Genomic DNA, 25,253 nt, shown 5'->3' with positions numbered 1-25,253 from the left:
GTGCACAAGGGTTCCTTTTTCTCCGCATCCTCGCCAGCACGTGTCGTTTGTTGATTTGTTGATGGTTGCCATTCTGACAGGTGTGAGATAGTACCGCATTGTCATTTTGATTTGCATCTCTCGGATAATTAGTGACTTTGAGCATGTTTTCATATGTCTCTTGGCCTTCCTTCTGTCTTCTTTTGAAAAGATTCTATTTAGGTCCGTTTCCCATTTTTTTATTGGATCATTTATCTTCCTTTTATTAAGTTGTATAAGCTGCCTGTAGATGTTGGAGATTAAACCTTTATCAGTGATAACATTTGCAAATATGTTCTCCCATACAGTGGGCTTTCTTGTTGTTTTGTTGATGGTTTCTTTTGCTGTGCAAAAGCTTTTTATTTTGATGTAGTCCCATTTGTTTATTTTCTCTTTAGCTTCCATTGCCCTAGGAGCGGTATCGGTGAAGAAATTGCTTTGGCATATGTCTAAGATTTCTCTGCCTGTGGATTCCTCTAGTATTTTTATGGTTTCCCGTCTTACGTTTAAGTCCTTTATCCATTTTGAGTTTATTTTTGTGTATGGTGTAAGTTGGTGACCTAGTTTCATTTTTTTGCATGTACCTGTCCAATTTTCCCAACACCATTTATTGAAGAGACTGTCTTGACTCCATTGTATGTTCATGCCTCCTTTGTCAAATATTAATTGAGCATAATGGTTTGGGTCGATATCTGGGTTCTCTATTCTATTCCATTGGTCTATATGTCTGTTCTTATGCCAGTACCAGGCAGTTTTGAGAACAGTGGCCTTGTAATACAGCTTGAAATCTGGTATTGAGATCCCACCTACATTGTTCTTCTTTCTCAGGATTGCTGTGGCTATTCGGGGTCTTTTTTTATTCCAGATGAATTTTTGGAAAGTTCTTTCTAGGTCTGTGAAATATGCCATTGGTACTTTAATGGGGAATGCATTGAATCTATAGATTGCTTTGGGTAGTATGGACATTTTAATGATGTTGATTCTACCAATCCATGAACATAGTATGTTCTTCCATCTGTTTATGTCTTCCTCTATCTCTTTTTTCAGTGTCCTGTAGTTTTCCGTGTATAGGTCTTTTATCTCCTTAGTTAAGTTTATTCCTAGGTATCTTAATTTTTTTGGTGCGATGGTAAATGGGATTGCTTTTTTAGTCTCTCTTTCTGTAAGTTCACTATTGGTGTATAGAAATTGCATAGATTTCTTGGCGTTAATTTTGTATCCTGCTACCTTGCCGAATTCATTTATTAAGTCTAATAGTTTTTTGATGGAGTCTTTTGGGTTTTTTATGTACAATATCATGTCATCTGCAAATAAGGACAGCTTTACTTTTTCTTTTCCAATTTGGATGTCTTTTATTTCTTCTTCTTGTCTAATTGCAATGGCTAATACTTCCAGTACCATGTCGAACAGGAGTGGAGAGAGTGAGCATCCCTGTCTTGTTCCTGTTCTTAGGGGATATGGTTTTAGTTTTTGCCCACTGAGTATGATGTTGGCTGTGGGTTTATCATATATGGCTTTTATGATGTTGAGGTATGATCCTTCTATTCCCACCTTGCTGAGAGTTTTTATCAAGAAAGGGTGTTGGATTTTGTCAAATGCTTTTTCTGCATCAATTGATATGACTATGTGATTTTTATCTCTCAATTTGTTTATAAAAACCTTTATATTAATATTTCTACCTTACTTGCTGTTTAGATAAATATTTTTCAGACTCCCATTTGGCTCACTGACTTTGCCATGCTTAGATCATTTTAAGAACCAGAAGAGTAGGACACAGTACTGCCCCAGTGATAGATATATGTGAATTAATCTGGTATTTGTTCCTCCTCAAACTTCTTGTTCTGGCTATGGCTTTTTGGTTTTCCCCTTTGGCCTTTTAGTCCTTGTCTTAAATATAAAGCCCCACCCAATTCACACACTCCTCCTAAGTGACAATTGCTTTTGCCTCATTCTCAGCATATTTCTTTGGTATTTTTGGTTTCCATACTTCCATGAATGCAATTTTATAATTTAACTTGAATACAAAAACCCCAAAGCATTCTTAATAGGTATAAACAACTTCCTGGAAACTTAATTTTTAGTAAAACTCTAGTTGATTAGATCTTTGCTGCCTTCTCCTGGGCACAGTTTTGGGTTCTTGACCACTACAGTCCCATTGATATCAAGATCTAGGGCAAAGTGTTTTTCGTTTGTTTGTTTCTTTGAAATTTTTTTATGTATTTTTATTGATTTCAGAGAGGAAGGGAGAAGGAGAGAGATAGAAACATCAATAATGAGAGAATAATTGATTGGCTGCCTCCTGCACACCCCCTACTAGGGATGGAGCCTGCTACCAGGCATGTGCCCTTTACTGGAATCAAACCCAGGACCCTTCAGTCCACAGTCTGACACTCTATCCACTGAGACAAACCGGCTAGGGCTAGGGCAAAGTTTTTTACATTCTAAGTGCCAAAGAGCACAGGTTGAATACAAAATTACAACTAAGTACTATAATTCATATTTTCTTTGAGTACTCTACCAACTATCAGTTTAAGTAAAATAAATGTTTACATTTTTATGATCTACAAACAATCTATATATATAAAAAGGCAGTGACTGTAACGACCGAAGGCTTGACTGAACACTGGAAGTCAGTCCTGTAGTCAGTGCTGGGTTGCCATGGTGACCCAGCAGTGATTGCTGCCACTGCGGGCATGGCAACCCAGCACTGACTGCTGCGGGGGCTGCGGATCAGGCCTGGAGAGAGGCCTGAAGAAAGAGGCAGGGTCTGATCGCAGCCTCTGTGGCAGCTGTTGATCAGCCCTTGTCTCTCTTTCTCTCCAGGCCTGGCCAGCAGCGCACCTCTCTTTCTCTCTGGGCCTCCGAGGGGGCTGCTGATCAGCCCCGCCTCTCTGATCAGGCCCAAAGATAGGACCAGAAACGCTGACTGGCATAGAAACCGACCAATCAGAACCAAATCTGGGTGAAGTGCGAGGAGCCAATGGCTGCCTAGGAGGTGGAGCTTTTGACGCTGACTGGCATAGAAATTGACCAATCAGAACTAAATCTGGGTGAACTGCGAAGGCAGAACCTAAGGGGGGGCTGAGGAGGGGTTTTAAGGCAATTGGGGGCGAGATCAGGCCGGAAGGGGAGGGCAGTTGGGGGCAAGATCAGGCCAGCAGGGGAGGACAGTCAGGGGTGATCAGGCAGGCAGAGGCAGTTAGGGATGATCAGGCCGGCAGGGAAGAGTAGTTGGGGGTGAGATCAGGCCAGCAGGGGAGGGCAGTTGGGGTCGAGATCAGGCCAGCAGGGGAGGGCAGTTGGGGGCAACCAGGCTGGCAGGGGAGGGCAGTTGGGAGCAAGATCAGGCTGGCAGGGGAGGGCAATTAGGGGTGATCAGGCAGGCAGAAGCAGTTGGGGGCAAGATCAGGCCGGCAGGGGAGGGCAGTTAGGGGCAATCAGGCAGGCAGGCAGAGAGGTTAGGGGTGATTGGGCAGGTAGGCAGAGGAGTTAGGGGCAATCAGGCAGGCAGGCAGAGGCAGTTAGGGGTGATCAGGCAGGCAGGCAGGTGAGCAGTTAGGAGCCAGCGGTCCCAGGTTGCGAGAGGGATGTCCGACTGCCACAGGGATCAGGCCTAAACCGGCAGTCAGACATCTCCCAAAGGGTCCCCGATTGGAGGGGGTGCAGGCTGGGCTGAGGGAACGCCCCCGCTCCGTGCACGAATTTTGTGCACTGAGCCAGTAGTTGCTATAATAATATTCCATGAAGAAGTCTGACATTTTACTACTTAAGAATGAAAGGGGGGCTACATATTTCTTTACATAATCCATTAAGAAAAAGAAAAGTGCTGCTCAGCTGGTGTGGCTCAGTGGTTGAACATCAACCCATGAACTAACAGGTCACTGATTTGATTCCTGATCAGGGTACATTCCCAGGTTGCAGGAGGCAGTTGATTGATGTCTTCCTCTCATCAATGTTTCTATCTGTCCCTCTTCCTTCCTCTTTCTCTAAAAAAATCAATAAAAACATATTGTTTTAAAAAAAAGAAAAGTGCTTACCTCTGCAGACAGCCCAAGCATCTTCATCACATTTCTCACCACTTGTTCTCAATTCAAAAAAATTATATTCTTCAAGACTAAGAAGACCATTTCCATCTAAGTCAATTATTTCAAATATATCTGATAAAGTTGACCTAAAATTATAAAAACAGCAAATTATTTCTTGTCTCCAAGGCAACTTGACTAAAGCTTTCTATAAAGATAACTTTCAAAAGGAAGTAATATCAAGGCATTGAACAGTTTTTGTGAACTATAAAGCTAATGTATTCAAATGTACATTTTTACTCAGTCTAGTATTGTATGAGATAAAGAAGCTTCTAAAGCAATCATTGTATCTTAACATATAGTAGGACCTCAATTAATAGTAGTTTCCTTCTTATCTCCTTTCTCCAATCTTTCTTCTTCCTTTCTATCAGATGATGTTGTGTGTATCTAGGGCATGGGAAAACCACCCATGTGCTTGTATTTCACAGTTATCTAAGTCAACAGTGCAACTAACAGGATCTAGTTTTAAGGCAGTGCCTACTGGAGGAGAAATTGAGATGTATGACTTGCTAAATGTATGGAACCCAGAAATGAATGGCAATCCCAGACCTGTGAATGGAAGGTCACTTCCAGAAGCCTAGTAAAAGAGTTGAATTATTGAATTAGAATCATGGGGTGGGAGTGGCAGCTGCCCAAAGGAAAGGGTGGAAGACAGGCTATTAATATACATGTATCCAGTCTAAATGTTAAGTTCTAACCTTCAGAAACAAGACTTACCTAAATTCCTTTGTAAGAAACAATTCCCCTGTTTCATCCCTACACACAAGCTGGGCTTCTTCTGTTATTGGTTTTATTTCTTTCCTCAGCCTACAGCCAGTTGTGGAAGGAATTAACCAATAAATTCCAGGTCCTAGTTCACCAGTCCATCCAAAAACCTGTTTTGAAAAGAATAATAATTTTAAAAACCACAATAAATCTTAATGACTTTTCATCATCCTTCTGAAAAAGAAGCATTAGAAATAAATTTTAAAATCAATATTCACCAATTCTATTTTAGTTTTATCAATCTTTTACAGGCTTCAAAATCTTTTTTCAATGGTAACTCTAGTATAAAAACTATTAGATATAATTCCATGTAGTTCTATCTTTTTTTAATGCTTAAAACTATAACAGGGCCCTAGCTGGTTTGGCTTAGTGGATAGAGAGTCAGCCTGCAGACTGAAGGGTCCCAGGTTCGATTCTGGCCAAGGGCACATGCCTAGGTTACAGGCTTGATCCCCAGTAGGGGACATGCAGGAGGCAGCCAATCAATGATTCCTTCTCATCATTGATGTTTCTATCTCTCTTTCCCTCCCCCTTCCTCTCTCAAATCAATAAAGATATACACTGAGTGGCCAGATTATTATGCATTCAGAGATCATAATAATCTGGCCACTCAGTGTACATCCTATATAATAAAAGGCTAATATGCAAATTGTCCCCTCGACCAGGAGTTCGACCAGCAGGCAGGCCAGCCAACCGCCCATGTCCTCTCCCCCTGGCCAGGCTGGCTGGACCCCACCCATGCATGAATTCATGCACCAGGCCTCTAATATATATATATATATATATATATATATATATATATATATATATATATATACACACACACACACACACACACACACACACACACACACACACTAGTGGCCCAGTGCATGAAATTTGTGCAAGGGGGGGAGGTGTCCCTCAGCCCAGCCTGCACCCTCTCCAATCTGGGATCCCTCTCACAATCCAGGACTGCTGGCTCCCAACTGCTCGCCAGCCTGCCTTCCTGATTGCCCCTAACTGCTTCTGCCTGCCAGCCTGATCACCCCCTAACCACTCCCCTGCCAGCCTGCTTGATGTCTAACTGCTCACCTGCCAGCCTGTTTGCCCCCAACTTCCCTCTGCCAGCCTGGTCACCCCTAACTGCCCTCCCCTGCAGGCTTGATCACCCCCAACTGCCCTCCCTTGCAGGCCTGGTCCCTCCTAACTGCCCTCCCCTGCTGGCCTGATCGCCCACAACTGCCTTCCCTTGCATGCCTGGTCCCTCCCAACTGCCCTCCCCTGCTGGGCATCTTGTGGTGGCCATCTTGTGTCCATATGGGGGCAGGACCTTTGACCACGTGGGGGCAGCCATCTTGTGTGTTGGAGTGATGGTCAATCTGCATATTACTCTTTTATTAGATAGGATAGAGGCCTGTTGCATGGGTGGGGGCCAGCTGGTTTGCCCTGAAGGGTATCCTGGATCAAGGTGGGGGTTCCCTTGGGCGTGGGGTGGCCTGGGCGAGGGGTCTGTGGTGGTTTGCAGGCCGGCCATGCCCCCCAGCTACCCAAGCGGAGGCCCTGGTATCTGGAATTTATTTATCTTCTACAATTGAAACTTTGTAGCCTGGAGCAGAGCCAAGCCTTCTGCTCCCTCCGTGGCGGCAGCCATTTCTGTTGGGATTTATTTATCTTCTAGAATTGAAACTTTGTAGCCTTAAGCGGAGGCCTGGGCCGGCCAGGGTGTGTGGAAAGCTTGGCTTCCTCCATCGCCAGGGAAACCCAAGCCTCCCTCCTGCTCTCTCCGTGGCTGCAGCCATCTTGGTTGGGGTTGATTTGCATACTTGTTCCTGATTGGCTAGTAGACGTGGCTTGTGGGTGTAGCAGAGTGATGGTTAATTTGCATATTACTCTTTTATTAGATAGGATATACACTGAGTGGCCAGATTATTATGCCTTCCCTTGCAGGCTTGGTCCCTCCCAACTGCCCTCCCCTGCTGGGCATCTTCTGGTGGCCATCTTGTGTCCACATGGGGGCAGGATCTTTGACCACGTGGGGGCAGCCATCTTGTGTGTTGGAGTGATGGTCAATCTGCCACTGTCAATCATAATAATCTGGCCACTCAGTGTATATTAAAAAAAAAAAAAAAAAACTATAACAGGTAAAAAATTATATAATTTTTAAATCTTTTCCAATCATGTTCAAAAATGATTGTGAAGCAAATATCTTCAACAGAAAGCAAAGACAGAGATCTTAGATTAATTTTTCCAGGGTACAGTTCCCTAATATGATTCATATATAAATATATAATTTGTAACTCAGATTTCAATGACACAAAATAAAATTTAAATATATTTAAAAGATTAAACTATTTATATAAATTAGCCATATTCATAAGAATCCAATTCTATAGACAAACACACTGGAATTTTTCTATTATGTAATACAAGAGGCCCAGCACGCACAAAATCGTGCACGAGTAGCTCGCTTCCACTTGGCTCAGCTGGCCGCCCTGCCCATCACTGCTCATAGCTCATGCCCTGCCCTCGACCGCTCATAGCTCTCTGCCGCTAGTAGTTGGCACCCCACCCCACCCGCCGCGAGAGCCACTGCTCATTTGGTCGTGATGGCACCACAGGCTTTTTATTATACAGATGGACTATAAAACAAGATAACAGAATCCCATGTAAATCTACCGTATATAAAATTATTTTCCATCACAGGATATTTATAATGAGTGCCAGGATATTTGTATAGGGAAATATTTTATTCTCTTGTTCTATAAAATAAAGCAAAATGGTATCTCTCTATGAACCTTCTAGGTACTTTCTGAAGTCTGATGGCTTCCTATAAAACCTAGGGGTTGTCTCTGTCAAACATATTAATTCTAAGAATGTTCTGTCAGCTATTTGCCCTTCAATACAGAATAGCTCTAGGGATTTCTGTCGGGTATTATGTTCAAAACCCAGGTATATTTTAGGTCATCCTGTGTACGCATATCCAAAATAAAATTGCTCATCTGTATTCTAGGATCAGCTCTACTTCTGCCCTCACAAATCAGGGTAACCATAATCATCTTAAAGTGACCATGTCCTATTTTAATGCAAGAAGCAACCTAATAAAACTGAGAGTCATTTTGAAGATTAAAGATTGATTAAAGCCATCCTTTGGAAGCCATAATCTTTTAGACTGGCCAGATGTAGACTGATACCCAGGAGTGAAAAACAATTCTTGCTACTTCCTAATATATGTTTTCCCATGAACCTCCACATATAACCATGAATTGCCACTGTGGATGGCAAATGGAAAGTCTTTCATGGGCACAAAATTCTTTTTAAAGAAAATTTGTGAAACTAAAACTAAAAATGAAAAGTCCTTTGTAAATATGACATATTACAGATAACCAGAAGCCCATATAGTAAAGGGGTAAATAGAAACTCATTCAAACTTTATTACAGGCTTGCTATGTACTAACATTTTTACACATGCAATCTCATAAGAAAGTAATTTTATCCAAAGCAAAAATGGGAAAAGCTATTGTTTTAGAGTTAGACAATGCTTTATCTTGAACTTAACTTTGTAGTCAGTTCTGAAGAGGAGTTTAGTCAAACATTAACTTTTGTCATTTTATTTGTTTCTTGCCTATAACTATTCTTGTCTGTTAGGAAGTCTACAATAAAGACTTTTATATAACATTCCATCAGGGAAATGTTTGTCTGTCGTTGGACCTATATAAAGATTAAATATGATATTGCAGTAAGCCCTTGAATAGTATTATTCCTGTTGTGTAGCAGATGTATTTTGTAGTCCTCATAAAATAAATAGCCACATTTATGTATCTGCCTCACATTTTTGGCTTCTGAGTAAATATATAATTAGAAAAGATCAGAGCAACCCTATGAGAAACATATAAAATCATTTAAAAGCATTTCTTGAGATCAATCTATTTTTGAACCCCATAATATGAGTCAAGCCTGAGGATAGTAATCTTGACGTTTTTCTTTTTTGCAGTAGTATATAAGTAAAATAAACATCTAAAGCAACTTTTCCCAAGTCTTGAATTACTTGCATTTAGGGGGAAAATGTCCACTGGTATCAACCCTTTTTTTTTTGAGTCTAACAAAAAATGTTCTCATGTGTGGAATCGGGTATTTAGAGAAGAGGAAAGTGAAGTACAATGTCATACAACTGTTAAGTTATGAAGCTAAGACTGCCAATCAAGCCTCAATTTTTAAATCTCAGCGACCAAGAAATAGTCCTTCACAATAAACATATGTAATATTCATAGTGTTTAAGTACTGTATATGCCTTAATTGGAAGAAAATATACAAAAGTTAAAAAAATAAAATATAGAAAAACTACTATTGTCCCCAAACTTGAATTCATACTATATTTTTAAACTAAATATTAGAAAATAAATATGTATACTTCTCTATTTCGTAGTTCAGTAAAACACATGAGCTGTAGGTTTGCTTGATTCTCATTTTCCTTAAGAATATACAAGGCAGTATCAACTGATAACCAAGGTGATGGTTTTCCTACAAATAAAAAACCCAAAATCTTAAAATAAGCAATCACTACTTTGTCTGTCCCGTTTAAAGAAGAAGTTAGTGGTTTCTTTTCCCATTGGATTTCTTTTTTAGAAATACACATTCTACTTTTATATGAAAACATAATTGCATTTGCAATAAGGCACATACTTATATACAGTGAGCTTGTTACAAACATTCTCCATATACACACTTTCTAAAAATCAAAAATTTTCTTGAATTCATCAAAGAGCTGAGGTTGCAAAGCAACCAAGAAGCCTGAAATCCAAAGAAAAACAAACCCTTTTAGGGAGAGAAGGGATGCAAGCACTGGTTACCTGCGGAAAAACATAGTTGGAAAAAGAGATGTCAGACACCATCTTTGTGTTAACAACTCCAAAATTTGTATCTTCAGCTATATTCTAGCTGCTAGAACCTTACCTCTCAACATTAGACCCATATAAACAACTGCCTATTTAACATTTCCACTTGGATTTCTATATCTAAAACTGACCTTTCCCAACCCCTTTAAAAACACTGTCCAGCTATACTCTTCTCAATCTCAGTTAATAGTAAGTCATTCCTTTCATTTGCTCAAGCCAGAAATCTTGGAGTCATCTTTAACTTTTTTCTTTTCTCATATATCACAACCAATCCTCAGGAAACCCTATGGTCCAACCTTCAAAATATCTCCAGAATTTTTACTTCTGATCCTTTGTACATCCCAGTTCAAAACATAATCACTTACCTCCTAGAATTCTGCAATAGCACTCTAGCTAGTCTCCTTGCTTTCTCCTGGGCACCCTTCAGTCTATTTTCAATATGGCAATCTGACTGATCTTGATAAAATACAAGTCAGATTATGTCCTGCCTCTACTCATAATCTTCTCATGGAGTTGGGAGTTGGAAAAATGTTCTCCCACCGAAACAATAAGGAAAAATGCATGAACTACAAAATCATAAATTTTCTTGAACCCATTCAGAGCTGAGGTCACAGGGTCACCAAATAGCCTGAAATCCAAGGAAAGACAGACTTTTCAAAGGAGAGAGGATATGCAAGCACTGGCTTATTTGTGATAAAAATAAAACAAAACAGGAGGACAAGATGTCAGGCACTGTACAAGTGGATAAAAAAGACAGAGGGCAGAGCAATATTTGAAGAAATAAAGGTGGACATTTTTCTAAAAATTATAAAAGACAACAAGCCATAAATCCAAGATACTGCCGAAACCGGTTTGGCTCAGTGGATAGAGCGTCGACCTGCGGACTGAAGGGTCCCGGGTTCGATTCCGGTCAAGGGCATGTACCTTGGTTGCAGGCACATCCCCAGTGGGAGGTGTGCAGGAGGCAGCCGATCGATGTTCCTCTCTCATCGATGTTTCTAGCTCTCTGTCCCTCTCCCGTCCTCTCTGTAAAATGTCAATAAAATATATTAAAAAAAAAAAAATCCAAGATACTCAGAGAGCCCTAAGTAGGATAAATACAAAACAAACAGACAAACAAACAAAAACCCAAAGCAAACAGTATCAACAAGAAAAGCAAAACTACCAAGCACATATTCAAACTGCTGAAAATAAAAGAAAAAGAAAATCTTGATGGCAGCCATGGGAAAAAATCCTTCTAAAGGTTCTTCATTTCCCTCAGATTAAAGGCCACGTCCTCACGGGGGTAAAAACCCTCTACCTGATTTTGTCCTTGTTCCTCATAGTTGCCTTACCTAATTCTAGACACTCTCTAGCCCCTTGCTCTTCTTCTAAACCATGCACACACTAACCTCCTCCATTCTTCACTCATCCTTCCCAACACCCTACACCCAAAAAGCACACCCCCTTGTCTTCGACGGAAGGCAACAAAAATGGCTTTTCCTATCTGTATCTACAGCCCTTTGCAATGTGACTCTGCAGCTCCTTCATCAAGAGGTTGTCTATTTCTTCACTTTGTAAATCTGGACTTGTCTTATGACTTGCTGTGAGCAACAAGAAGAAACATGCCATTTCTGAGCCCAGGCATCGGGAGGACCTGTGGTGCTTCTGTTTTCTCTCAAAGATCCCTGTTACACCATGACAACAAGTCCAGGCTAGTTAACTAGATGGTAAGAGATTATATGAGGCCCTGTCCGGTGTGGCTCAGTTGGTTGGGCTTTGTTCCATGTACCAAAAGGTTGCTGGTTCAATTCCCAGTGAGTGCACATCCCCAGGGTGCGGGTAAGGGGAGTTTGGGAGGTGGCCAATCTACGTTTCGCTTTTACATCAATGTTTCTTTCTCCCGCTCATCCTGCCTCTCTTTCTAAAAAAAAAAAAATCTTAAAAGAAAAAAAAAGGTTAAATGAGGCAGAGTCAAACTGTCCCAACTGAGAGCCCATAGACCCCATACAGAGTAGAGAGCCCAGACAGCAGCTAACCAGCAGCTGACACAGGTGCATGTGTGAGCCCTACAGAGAAAAGCCAAGCCTAACTCGGACCAAAAGAACTATCCAGGAGACAAGCTCATGAGCAAACAAATGTTTAATTATTTTAAGCTACTGAGTTTTGGGGTAGCTTGTTATGTAGCAGTTGACAATTGATATACTTCTTTCAAAGTCTTTGCTCAAATATCAGCTTCTTAATGAAGCATACACTAACCACTCCATTTCAATGACAACCCATATTCCCTCAGCATTCACAATGCCCCCTTTCCCCTATGTTTTTCTTATAGCACTTACCACCTTCTAACATACATGTCATTTACTATTTATTATGTTTATTATTTATTCTTTCCCCCACTAGAATGTAAGTTCGTAAGGGCAGGCATTTTTGTCTTTTTTGTATTCTGATGTATCCTAAGCACCTAAAATGCTACTAAGTATATAAATTCTCAATAAGTATTTGAGAAATAAATGAATAAGGAAATCTTTTTTGTAAGAATATGAAGAATTAAAAACTACATTGAATTTGCTGGCCTATCTTGACACCTTTATTTAAAAAATGACTATTGTAATTACTATTTAAAAGCATCAACTACCAAATGTTGTAAGTATCCTAAAAGATATACGGTGAATCTACGTTAGAAGGAAAAAAGAATGGGAATGGGGAAGAACCCTCTAGTTAGAAAAGTTTTATATGTAAACAGAATGAAAGAAGATATTGATATTTAGAACGAGCAACATTAAAAGGCTTTCTAGGGAATTATTAAATTATATAATAACCATTTTAGACACTAGGAAATTACTAATTTTTACCTAGCATTTGTGTACAAAAAAAGAATATTACCATGAATGCAGTAATTATTAATAAGAATTGTCTAAGTCATATGACAAACGGCTCTGGAGTTATTAAAAAATACTTACAGTTCATATTGTCTTAAATTACATTTCTATAGAACTTCTCAACATAATAATTCTAAAATCTGGTAAGTAATACTCTGGTTTCTCTTTAGATCGCATAAATCTTTCGCCTTTTACTAAAATCTGGTAAGTGACAAAGCTAAGGATTAATTAGCAAATGAGAAGTTAATTCTATGTCATAAGATTTTAAAATAAAACATGCTTTAAACATATACAAAAAGCAACTTACTTGCTTTGCAAAATATGGTAACAGTCAATGTATAAACTAACTCTTTCTTTAAATGTATGTAACCACATGTTTCTTAGGCAGATTATCTTCTTGACTAAATAAGACTATCACATACTTACATAAGTATTTTCAAAGAGGGTTAAAATACATAAAAATTTTAAACTTGCCTTCAACTTGGCTCAGATTTAATGGTTTAATTGTTAAATAAACCATGGACCTCTGAGCTATTTGCATCCTGTATTGATGACTAATGATCTCACCATTTTCTTCTAAGAAAAAGCAACCTTTTGATTGTACACATTGCCACTCCTGAAATAAAGAAAAAAAATTTTTTTTCAAACTATGTTTACTAAATGTTGTCAGCATGCATAGCAAGAAGGAGAAATCTGAGGAGGATATAAAAGAACTGTAAATAGAGCATTGACTTCCAGAAATTTGCAACTGTCATTAAGAGGTAAAAAACAGACATGACACAATTCAATTGTAATTGATAGTAGTATATGGTTAGAACAAAAAAAGAATTATATATGCAAAATATTATAACTGCAGTTCCTAAAATAGTGCCTGACACATTGTAGGTCCTCAATGTTTGTCTGATTGTGTGTATGTGTGTGTGCGCGCATGAGCGCGCACGCAGTTGTAGGGGAGGAGGGGAGGAGTTCATCAATATAAACTGAGAGAGCAATCCATGAACTGTATCTTGAAGGGTCAGCCGAACTTGGATAATGACAAGTTAGGAAAAAAAAACATAATGAAGAAAAGAAGTTAAAAAAAATAAAGTTCATGAGCATGAGAGAAGTATTGAAACAAAATCCTATATAATAAAAGGCTAATATGCAAATCAACCAAATGTCTGAATGACCGGTCACTATGATGCACACTGACCACCAGGGGGCAGATGCTCAATGCAGGAGCTGCCCCCTGGTGGTCAGTGCACTCCCACAGGGGGAGTGCCGCTCAGCTAGAAGTAGGGCTCACAGCTGGCGAGCACAGTGTCAGTGGCAGGAGCCTCTCCCACCTCCACAGCAGCACTAAACTGGCAGTCAGACATCCCCCAAGGGCTCCTGGACTGTGAGAGGGCACAGGCTGGGCTGAGGGCTCCCCCTGACAAAGTGCACGAATTTCGTGAACCGGGCCTCTAGTAATAAATAAACATGCTGCAATAATAAGGGTTATAGTAGGAATGAAGAAGTAAGGACTGCTAAAACTGATCTGTTGAAAGAAAAAGTAAAAGGACTTTGTATTTAAAAGATAAAGTATGTGACAATGAAAATAATTGTTTCAAGTTTACATACTAAAAGAAAACTCACTTAGTTTCAGAGCTATAGCAAAATACTAATAAGTATCAGTTTTGAGAAAAAAAATTCTATAAAATTGGCTCTACCATCTCTTGGTTTAGCCTAAATCCCTTTTCCTAATCCACCTGAATATGTATATATGGGATCTCATAACTAGAATTATACACAACATGAAGATGGCTCCTTATATAGAAAGTAAAGGATTCTCTATTCAAGGTATAAGAAATTGTGCCATTGCCATAGATCTGTGCAAAAATGCTTTTCACTTTATCATTAGTAGACTTGCTTAGCTATAATGTAGCACATATATCTATTCTACTCCTAATAACTTCCAAAAATATTAATGAGATTTTGAAGTTACTTTACAAAGAATGATTATGAAAAATTATCTGTAAGGATATTTAAATAATAAACTAAAGGTTTTAATAATATTAAGATAACTACTAAAAAGGTGTGTATTTGCTGTATAACAACAATATAAAAATATTATTAATCCATTATAGAAAGACTTATATGGCACTTAAAAGACACAGCCCTGGCCGGGTGGCTCGGTTGGTTGGAGCATTGTCCCATACACCAAAAGGTTGCGGGTTTGATTCCTGGTCAGGGCATATACCTAGGTTGCAGGTTCAATCTGGGTTAGGGTGTACAGGAGGCAATCAATCGATGTTCCTCTTTTATATTGATCTCTCTCTAAAAATCAATTTAAAAAAACATGTATCTTCAGGTGAGGACTATAAATAAATAAATAAATAAATAAATAAATAAATAAAGCTAACCTTGTCTCTTTAAAAAAATTTTTTGCTAAGCAATATTCAAAATTTCAATTTAACTGGTTCTATAATTACCCATTGAGTTGGTATACCATTACTTACTTAACTATTTTTAAAATGTTGGACATGTAGGTCATTTTGAATTTCTCATCAGCATAGACAATGCTAAAATAAATATTATTTTATCTAAATTTTTTCTTCTAATAAATAATATCCTTCAGAAGAACTTCTAGACAAAAGTATGTATATTTTTTAAGGCTAGTGATGTGTTCCCATATTGCTTTGTAAGAGAGATGCTAATTTTATGTCACTAATGGTGTATAATGTAATAATTTTGCCATTACTATAACGTGATCAGTAGTGTTATCATTCAAAAGTTGGGTGGTAGGATTAAAAATGGCAGCAGAGTAAGTGGATGCTACATGGATATGCTCCCAGGACCAAACTGGAATTACAACTAAAATACAGAAAAACTTCCTGAATAACCAACAGAAGACTCACTGGAGAGAATCCTGATAACCGAGAACCAAAAGAGGAGATGGCATAGAGACTGGTAGGAGGGGCAGAGGCGTGAAAGGGCTGGCCAGGCTCCCACAGACAGAAACTGCAGTTCCTGAGAGTTATCTCAGCTGTGGGGGGTTGCCCCTGAGAACTCTGGGGTCTATTTCCCAAGCTGTGCTCCCCAGCAGAGAGCAATAGAACTGAGAAGGGTACCCACACAACATCTGGCTATGAAAAGTAATAGCATTGCTGTCTGCCAAGGAGAGACAGCTGGAAATCCAGGCACCCTCTTAAATGGCTATTGCACAAAATTCTCTGTGGAGCCACTCACCTTGTGCTCCGGCAGAGTGGACTGGAACTGTGTGAGCAGAAGCCAGGCCCAGGGGCTTTGGGGTTAGAGCTCAGAAGGCTTCCTGTGCTGAGTCATTCCCTCATGCTGTAGAGGTCACCTTTCTCACACAGACATTTGCTATATAGGTGGCTTGCCTGGGGGGAGAGACAGTTGATCCACCATATTGGAAAACACCTTGCCCTACGGTGGCCTAGTAAGAGGCTGAGAATAACAATTAGCCTCCAGGCAGAAGAAATTGCCCCACCCTGTTAAAAAACAAACAAACTCTCGCCACACCTGTGGAGGATTGCCTGTGGGCAAATCAAGACAAAATCCTATCAGTCTGCCAAAACCGGTTTGGCTCAGTGGATGGAGCGTCAGCCTGCGAACTGAAGGGTCCCAGGTTCGATTCCGGTTGGGGGCATGTACCTTGGTTGCGGGCACATCCCCGGTAGGAGGTGTGCAGGAGGCAACTGATCGATGTTTCTCTCTCATCGATGTTTCTGACTATCTATCCCTCTTCCTTCCTCTCTGTAAAAAATCAATAAAATATAAAAAAAAAACAAAATCCTATCAGTCTGTAGGCAGAGGCATTCTCTGGAGGCTTTGAGTCTTTGCCTGACCTAATTAGACAAACACAGTGTTTGGCATTGTCCTGAACTAGAAACTGAGAGACATAGCAGATCAACCTAATACATAGTCACAAACCCAAACAGGCAGCCAAAATGAGGAGACAAAGAAACAACCCCCAAATGAAAGAACAAGAGAATTCTTCAGAAGAAGAGATAAATGAAATGAAGATAAGAAATTTACTTGATATAGAGTTCAGAATAATGATGGTAAAGATGATCAACAACATGAGAAAAGATATAGTAACTATGAAATCAAAAATAGACTCAGGATTTGGAAACAGATTCCCCTGAGTCACTGTACTAGTACATCTAAAATAAAGGGTTTTTCCTGAAAAAAGAAAACAGAAATAAAGAATGACATAGCACAAATAAAGAACACATTGGAAGGAATACAAAGCAGATTATGGGAAGCTCAGGGTGAAAAAAATCATTCAGAGAACCAAAAGGAAAAATAAAACATTAAAAAACAGGAAGACAGCTTAAGAGAGCTGTGGGACAACATGAAACATAACAATATTCAAATAGCAGGTGTGCTAGAAGAGGCAGAAAGGGATAATGTGTTTGAAGAAATAATGACAGAAAACTTCCCTAACCTGGAAAAGGAAAAAGTCACACAAGTTCAGGAGGCACAGAGAACCCAAGTAAGAAGAACCCAAACAGGCCCACACCCGGACACATCATAATTAAATGCCAAAAATTAAAGACAAAGAGAGAATCTTAAAGGCAGCAAGAGAAAAGCAAACTGTTACCTACAAAGGAGCTCCCATAAGGCTGACACCTGATTATTCACCAGAAACTCTACAGGCCAGAAGGGAATGACATGAAGTGCTCAAGTTAATAGAAAGCAATGATCTGAAACCAAGATTACTATATCCAGCAAGACTATCATTCAACATAGACAATCAAATAGAGAGCTTCTAAGAAAAAAAAAAAAAAAAAAGGTTAAAGGAGTACATCACCACCAAGCCAGCATTACAAGAAATGCTAAAGGGACTGCTGTAATGAGAAGAAATAGAGAGAAAAACCTAAGCATACAGAATTAAAATGGCAATAAACAAGTACCTATCAATAATAACCTTAAATGTTAATGGACTAAATGCTCCAATCAAAAGACATAGGGTAGCTGAATGGATACAACAATATGACCGAACTATATACTATCTATAAGAGACCTGCCTCAGAACAAAAGACACACACAGATGAGATCGAAGGGATGGAAAAAAATTTTCCATGCAAATGGAAAAGAAAACTGGAGTAGCAATACTCATATCTGACAAAATAGACTTCAAAATGAAGGCCATCACAAAAGACAACAAAGGTCACTACATAATACTAAAGGGATCAATCCAACAAGAGGATATAACCCTGGTAAACATATATGGACCCAACATAGGAGCACATAAATATATAAAAAAAAACTTCTGGAAGATTTTAAAGGAGAGATTGACAACAACACAGTCATAGTAGGGGACTTTAACACCCCTCTGACTTCACTGGATAGATCTTCCAGACAAAAAATTAACAAGGAAACAGTGACTCTAAAGGACACACTGGATCAGATGGATTTAATAGAAATTTATAGAACATTTCATCCCCAAAGCTGCAGAATATACATTCTTCTCAAGTACACATGGATCATTCACAAAGATAGACCACATATTAGGACACAAAACAAGTCTCTATAAGTTCAAGAAGATTGAAATCATATCAAGCATCTTCTTAGATCACAGTGGAATGAAATTAGAAATCAACTACAGTAAAAAAAACAACACCCAAATTATTCAAACACTTGCAGGCTAAATAGCATGAATGGGTTACCAACGAAATCAAGAAAGAAATCAAAAACTTCCTGGAAACAAATGAAAATAAATACACAACAACCCAAAATCTTTGGGACACAGCAAAAGCAGTCCTGAGAGGGAAGTGAAGTTCATAGTACTACAGGCCTACTTCAAAAAAACAAGAAAGCCCTAATCAGTTTGGCTCAGTGGATAGAGCGTAGGTCTGCGGACTGAAGGATCCCAGGTTCGATTCCGGTCAAGGGCATGTACCTTGGTTGAGGGCACATCCCCAGTAGGGGTGTGCAGGAGGCAGCTGATAGACGTTTCTCTCTCATCGATGTTTCTAAATCTCTATCCCTCTCCCTTCCTCTCTGGAAAAAAAAAAATCAATAAAATGTATTTTTAAAAAAACAAGAAAAATCAACAATAAACTATTCAACCCTACAACTTAAAGCACTAGAAAGAGAAAAAACAAAAACAAAAACAAGAAAAGCCCAGAGTAAGTAGAAGGGAGGAAATAATAAAGATTATAATAAAAATAAATTACATAGAGACTAAAAAAATAATAATACAAAAAAATATATCAATGAAACCAAGAGCTGGTTCTTTGAAAGGATAAACAAGATTGATGAACTATTGCCAGACTCATCAAGAAACAAAGAGAGAGAACCCAAATAAATAAAATCAGAAATGAAAGCAGAGAAGTAACCACTAATACCACAGAAATACAAAGGATTGTAAGAAAATACTATGAACAACTATATGCCAACAAGCTGGATGAAATGGACAAATTCCTAGAAAAATACAATCTCCCAAAATTGAATCAGGAAGAATCAGAGAACCTGAGTAAGCCAATAACAACTGATGATATAGAAGCAGTAATCAAAAACTCTCAGCAAACAAAAGCCCAGGTCCAAACTGATTCACAGGGGAGTTTTACCAAACATTCAAAAAAGAACTAACACCTATACTCCTCAAACTATTCAAAAAAATTGAAGAGGAAGGAACACTTTCAAGCTCTTTGTATGAATCCAGCATTACCCTAATTCCAAAACCAGATAAAGACACTTCAAAGAAAGAGAATTACAGGACAATATCTCTGATGAACATAGATGCTAAAATCCTCAACAAAATATTAGCAAATCGCGTCCAGCAATATACTAAAAAAATCATACACCATTACCAAGTGGGATTTATTCCAGGGATGCAAGGCTGGTACAATATTTGCAAATCAATAAATGTGATACATCACATAAACAAACTGAAAGACAAAAATCACATGATCATATCAATAGATGCAGAAAAAGCATTCAATAAAATCCAACACCCATTTTTGATAAAAACTCTCCGCAAAGTGGGACTAGAGGGAGCCTATCTCAACATGATAAAAGCCATATATGACAAACCTACAGCAAACATCATACTCAACGGGCAAAACTAAAACCATTTCCACTAAGAACAGGAACAAGACAGGATATCCTCTTTCACTCTTATTCAACATAGTACTGGAAGTCCTAGCCACAGTGATCAGACAAGAAGAAATAAAGGCATCCAAATTGGAAAGGAGGACATAAAACTCTCATTATTTCTATTGTACATAGAAAACCCTAAAGATTCCACCAAAAACTACTAGATTTAATAAATGAATTTGGCAATGTAGCAGGATTCAAAATCAACACCCAAAAATCGATGGCTTTTTTATACATCAATAATGAATTCTCAGAACGAGAAACTTAAAAAAATAATCCCATTTACTACTGCAACAAAAAAAATAAGATACATAGGAATAAACTTAACCAAGGAGGCAAAAGACCTGTACTCAGAACACTACAGGACATTGAAAAACGAGATAGGAGAAGATATAAACAAGTGGAAGAATATACCATGTTCACGGATTGGTAGGATCAACATTATTAAAATGTCCATATTATCCAAGGCAATCTACAGATTCAATGCAATCCCTATTAAAATACCAACAGCATATTTCACAGAGCTTAAATAAATACTCCAAAAATGTATGTGGAACCAAAAAAGACCCCAAATAGCTGTAGCAATCTTGAGAAAGAAGAACAAAGTTGGAAGAATCACAATATCAGATATCAAGTTATACTACAAAGCCACCATAATCAAAACAGCCTGGCACAAGAACAGGCATATAGATCAATGGAACAGAACAGAGACCCAAGCCATTACACTCTATCAATATTTGACAAAAGAGGCCTGGGCATACAGTGGAGTTAAGAGAGTCTCTTCAATAAATGATGTTGGGAAAATTGGACAGGTACATGCAAAAAAATAAAACTAGCCCACCAACTTACACCATACACAAGAATAAACTCAAAATGGATAAAAGACTTAAATGTAAGTCGGGAAAATCCATAAAAATCCTAGAAAAACCCATAGGCAGCAAAATCTCCGACATTTCTCATAGCAATATGTTTACGGATACATCTCCTAGGGCACAGGAAACTAATGAGAAAATAAACAAATGGGACTACATCAAAATAAAAAGCTTCTGCACAGCAAAAGAAACCATCAACATCATTAGATGAGTGGATACAAAAGCCGTAGTACATTTATACCAAGAATTCAGCAGTAACAAAAGAAGAATCTCTTACCCTTTCAGACAGCATGGAGGAACATGGAGAATATTATGCTAAACAAAATAAGCCAGTCAGAGAAAGACAAGTATCACATGATCTCCCTCATATATGGTATATAAGTAACAAAATAAACTGATGAACGGAGTGAATCCAGAGACATAGAAGCATGGAACAGAGTGTGGAATCTCAGAGGTAAGACAGGGGTGGGTGGGAGGGTGGGAGTTAATCAACCAAAGACCTGGTATACATACTAGAGGCCTGGTGCACAAAATTCGTGCATTCGGGGGGGGGGGTGTCCCTCAGCCTGACCTGCACCCTCTGGCAGTCCGGGAGCCCTGGGGGGATGTCCGACTGCCGTGGAGGTGGGAGAGGCTCTCGCCACTGCCGCTGCGTTCGCCAGCTGAGCCCGGCTTCTGGCTGAGTGGCACTCCCCCTGTGGGAGCACACTGACCACCATGGGGCAGCTCCTGCATTGAGTGTCTTCCCCCTAGTGGTCAGTGCACATCATAGCAACTGGTCGTTCCCGCCATTTGGTCAATTTGATATTAGCCTTTTATTATATAGGATATACATAACCCATGGACGCAGACAGTGGGGTGGTGAAGGCAGGAGGTAGGGATAATTTGAAGGGGGTCAATGGGGGGAAAAGGGGACATATGTAATACTTTCAACAATAAAGAATTATTTTTTAAAAAGTTGGGTGGTAGTAGGGGATGATTTCTTAAGCAAGGTGTGGGTACATAAAATAATCATTATAGTATTCTGTATATTTACATGTATTATAATGATTTTTTCATTAATTTATATTGATGCAACAAAATGATAATAAAATTGTATTGTAATAATTTTTGCATTAATTTGAATTTCTCTGATTACTAGCAAGGATAAACATTTCCCCATGTGTTTATTATTTGTGTCTCCCTTGTGTGAACTGCCTATTCATCCCCTGTTCTCATACCTCTATTGCAGACTTGGTATTTTTCTTACATATTTTAACAAATTCTTTTGGCTATTTTATTTTTTTATTTGCCTATTTTAGATCTTAACCTCCCATTGTAAGTTTTTTTTTGTTTGTTTTTTTTAAAAATATATTTTATTGATATTTTACAGAGAGGAAGGGAGAGGGATAGAGAGCTAGAAACATCGATGAGAGAGAAACATCGATCAGCTGCCTCCTGCACACCTCCCCCTGGAGATGTGCCTGCAACCAAGGTACATGCCCTTGACCGGAATCGAACCTGGGACCCTTCAGTCCGCAGGCCGACGCTCCATCCACTGAGCCAAACCGGTTTCGGTCCATTGTAAGTTTTTATGCATGCATTTTCTCTATTTCCTTTTATTTTAGTTTTGTTTATTTTTCAACTTATGTAAGTTTTACATTTTCATATTTTCTTTGGAGATTTCTTCTTAAACTGAATTTTAAGAAATTACCATTATTGTTGAACTATTACTCAAGGTTTCGGTCAATAATTAATCACATGCACTGTCATACCTTTGGGGTATAAAAGATATGTGTACTTTTAATTCTGAGAAATTAAAATGTGACCTTAAGTTATTGGGATTCATCTTCATAAGTATATTGCTCATGACAGAAATAAGTCTTTATATATGATATTTCAACAACATCCTTATGAGACAATATGGGGTATGTATAAATTAGTTATTTTAATAAACAGAGAAATTGAGATAGCCAGAGGTTTATTGGTTCAGACTTTTATAAGGAGTTTGTAGAAATATCAGGTCTAGAGTCTAAGACTTTTGGATCAATGCTTTTACTATTACCCATCTGGAATGGTAAGAGGTACTAATTTAGAATTACAGAATATTAAAAGAAAAAAGAAGACAAAAAAGCAATCCAATGCCGACTTCTCTTTTGATTGATGAAAATCTGAAAAATAAAGTGATATGCTTGAGTTACAATTCTCATTAACTGCAAAATCAGAGCTGGAACCCAAGTCTCCTTACTTCTCCCCAAACTACATGCTATACTAAAAATTCTGTTCTTTTTCACACTTAAATATTTGCCATGATTTTGTTAAAAGCTAGAATTTAAAGAAACTTCATGTTTGTGAATTATTATAATAAAGTATAAGGCATTATCATTAGAATTGTCCATATATAAAAGCATTAAGGTGAACATAAATTATTTATTTTTCTTATTTAAAAAATATAGATTTTAATAGCTGAAAAAATTTTCTTCAATTTGTATTGTAACCATGGATATAGCAACCTCCCATCCCATTTTTTTAAAAAAATGCTTAAATAAAACTAAAGAAGAATGCACCTTGCCAGGTACCTTGGTAGTGAACATAATTTGTGGCATCTGGGAAACTCAAAGATGGAAAATTTTTTCCTATGGTACTTCTGGGGGCAGTGGCATGAGCTGACAGGTGTAACCTTTATAAAATTTAGCTGGGAAGCGAGTTAAACATTTTTAGTAGAGGTCTTTCCTAACTTCCAGTTCTAGAAACAGTACAAGTAGAAAGGAATTTATAAGTTTCTTTGAAAAGACAGCCAACCTGCATACTACAATCCATGGTTACTAAGGCTGGAAATTTTTAGGACAACAGCTATTATAAAATAAAAGTAAGACAAATGCCACATTATTTATATCACCCAAACTTCAAGTAATAATTATATTATTTTGAATACTATATAGCATAACTAGAAGAATTTGTAGCTCTCCTGTTTAAAAGGAAGCATTCAAATTCTTAAGATCTGCTAGAGTTTTCTTCTAGCAAAATTTCCTTTAAAACAAATAGACTTTCAATCAGACAAAGCTTTTTCTCTAGGGCCTAGCCTAAAATGTGATGAATTGAAAGAAAAAAAGTACTGACAAATTTGCTGGCTAATTCAAATAAATCAATTGGAAAGAGTTATAGATTAAGTTAAAAGTGAGTAGTGTGAGGAAATGGAAAAAGGTTAGTATTTTTTAAAATTTAGAATGATAGAGTAAGAAATTGCATGTATAATGTAATTTTTGACAACATAAAAAATAGCTTGTAATTCTTATACAGGGCATAAGGTGGTGCTACATTCTACTAATTCAGGTAAATTCACATAAAAGAAAAAAGAACTGTTAATTCATTTGTCATATATAAATTTTACTTATTTTCATTCACAGTGAAAAGCACAAATTGAAAATAGTAAAGTTGAAAATTCTAGCTATCAAAAAATAAATATTAGTAAAGTTACATTTTTCTTAGAACACCTTAGGAACATAATTTGTTTTGACATAAAATTCTGTATATTATTAAAACTTAAGGTGAGGTAGAATTATTATGCCATCAGCACTATCATCATTACTGTTGTTTTTTATAAAGATACATCTATGTCACATACTTATTAGGAAGCTATTTCTTTTCATTAAGATGAGTAGGTAGTTACTGAACTTTTTGTTATTAAGGAATTATAAACTGTATATACTTGAAAACAAAGGTATTTTTAGATGATTTATAAAGGCAACACTTGATATGGATTACCACCTAACTGACAAGTAGAATTGATCAGCATTTTAAAAATATGAGAAACTTTCGTTAACAAAATTATTACTGGGAACCTTCACAAAAAATTAGACAACCCTTTCAAGTTTAAAATGTTTGTATTTGCATTGCTTTATATAGATAGATAAATATATAACATATTTTACACAACACACATATGCACACATACATCCATACATATATGTAAAATATATATGTAGGTATAGTCTTAATTAGGAGTCTGGATATAGAAAGTTTTGCATCTCTGGAGCTTACCACTCATCGTTTGGGGTTTTCTCTAATTCTAGTCATGACTGGCAACTGAAGCTATTCCTCTCTCAAAGAAATATTCCTGACACTCCTTGCACATTATAAATCCTAAGCAAATGGATACACTACAGGATTAAAAAAATAATAGTGACACAGTACCTATGTTTGGCCTATAGAAACTAATACATACATAGTCCCTATAAGGGTCTTATTTTCTTCCTATAATTCAGGTCCCTTATTAATTGTGTGAATTAATGGTTTAAAATCTGTTTTATATGTACCCCATTACAACACTTTTCTAATTTCTGAAAAGACCCTTCTTCTCCCAATTCCATACTTCTCCCCTCCACATGAAATCGAGGTACCCAAACTTGTTTAAAATAGATTTAAAGTATTTGAATAAATATGATTTAACAATTCTTTTAGCAACTTATTCTATCAATCTCAATTAAAACAAATTATACATTAACTATACTCATAACCAAGTACTTCTCAGAGTTGTTATGAAACTCAAGAAATATACACGACTTACAAGATTTATAAAGTAACTTCGAAGTAAAATGCAAACAAAGAACTGAATCCTGCTGAGTAACAAAAGAATCATGCATTTTTTTAAAAAAAATTATTTTTAGCTCATCTAAGAAATATGAGAGAGTAAACAACAGTGGTTTAAAC

The 25,253-nt window shown here is 37.8% G+C and overlaps 1 protein-coding gene across 1 annotated transcript in view; it reads right to left on the bottom strand.

The window, feature by feature from the left end:
- The window catches only part of EFCAB7 (EF-hand calcium binding domain 7), a 56,069-nt gene that overhangs the window by 18,842 nt on the left and 11,974 nt on the right, over positions 1 to 25,253 (bottom strand). The window contains exons 7-10 of the mRNA XM_080656027.1: positions 13,075 to 13,216; positions 9,256 to 9,365; positions 4,818 to 4,975; positions 4,056 to 4,189 (exon numbers count right to left, since the gene is read on the bottom strand). Coding sequence (XP_080512153.1) covers positions 4,056 to 4,189; positions 4,818 to 4,975; positions 9,256 to 9,365; positions 13,075 to 13,216 — 544 coding nt within the window. The remainder of the gene's footprint in view (positions 1 to 4,055; positions 4,190 to 4,817; positions 4,976 to 9,255; positions 9,366 to 13,074; positions 13,217 to 25,253) is intronic.

The sequence above is a fragment of the Plecotus auritus genome, assembly GCF_963455305.1.
Source record: "Plecotus auritus genome assembly, chromosome: 2".
In the NCBI taxonomy this organism is placed as follows: Eukaryota; Metazoa; Chordata; class Mammalia; order Chiroptera; family Vespertilionidae; genus Plecotus; species Plecotus auritus.
This window is presented reverse-complemented; position numbering and strand designations above follow the sequence as displayed.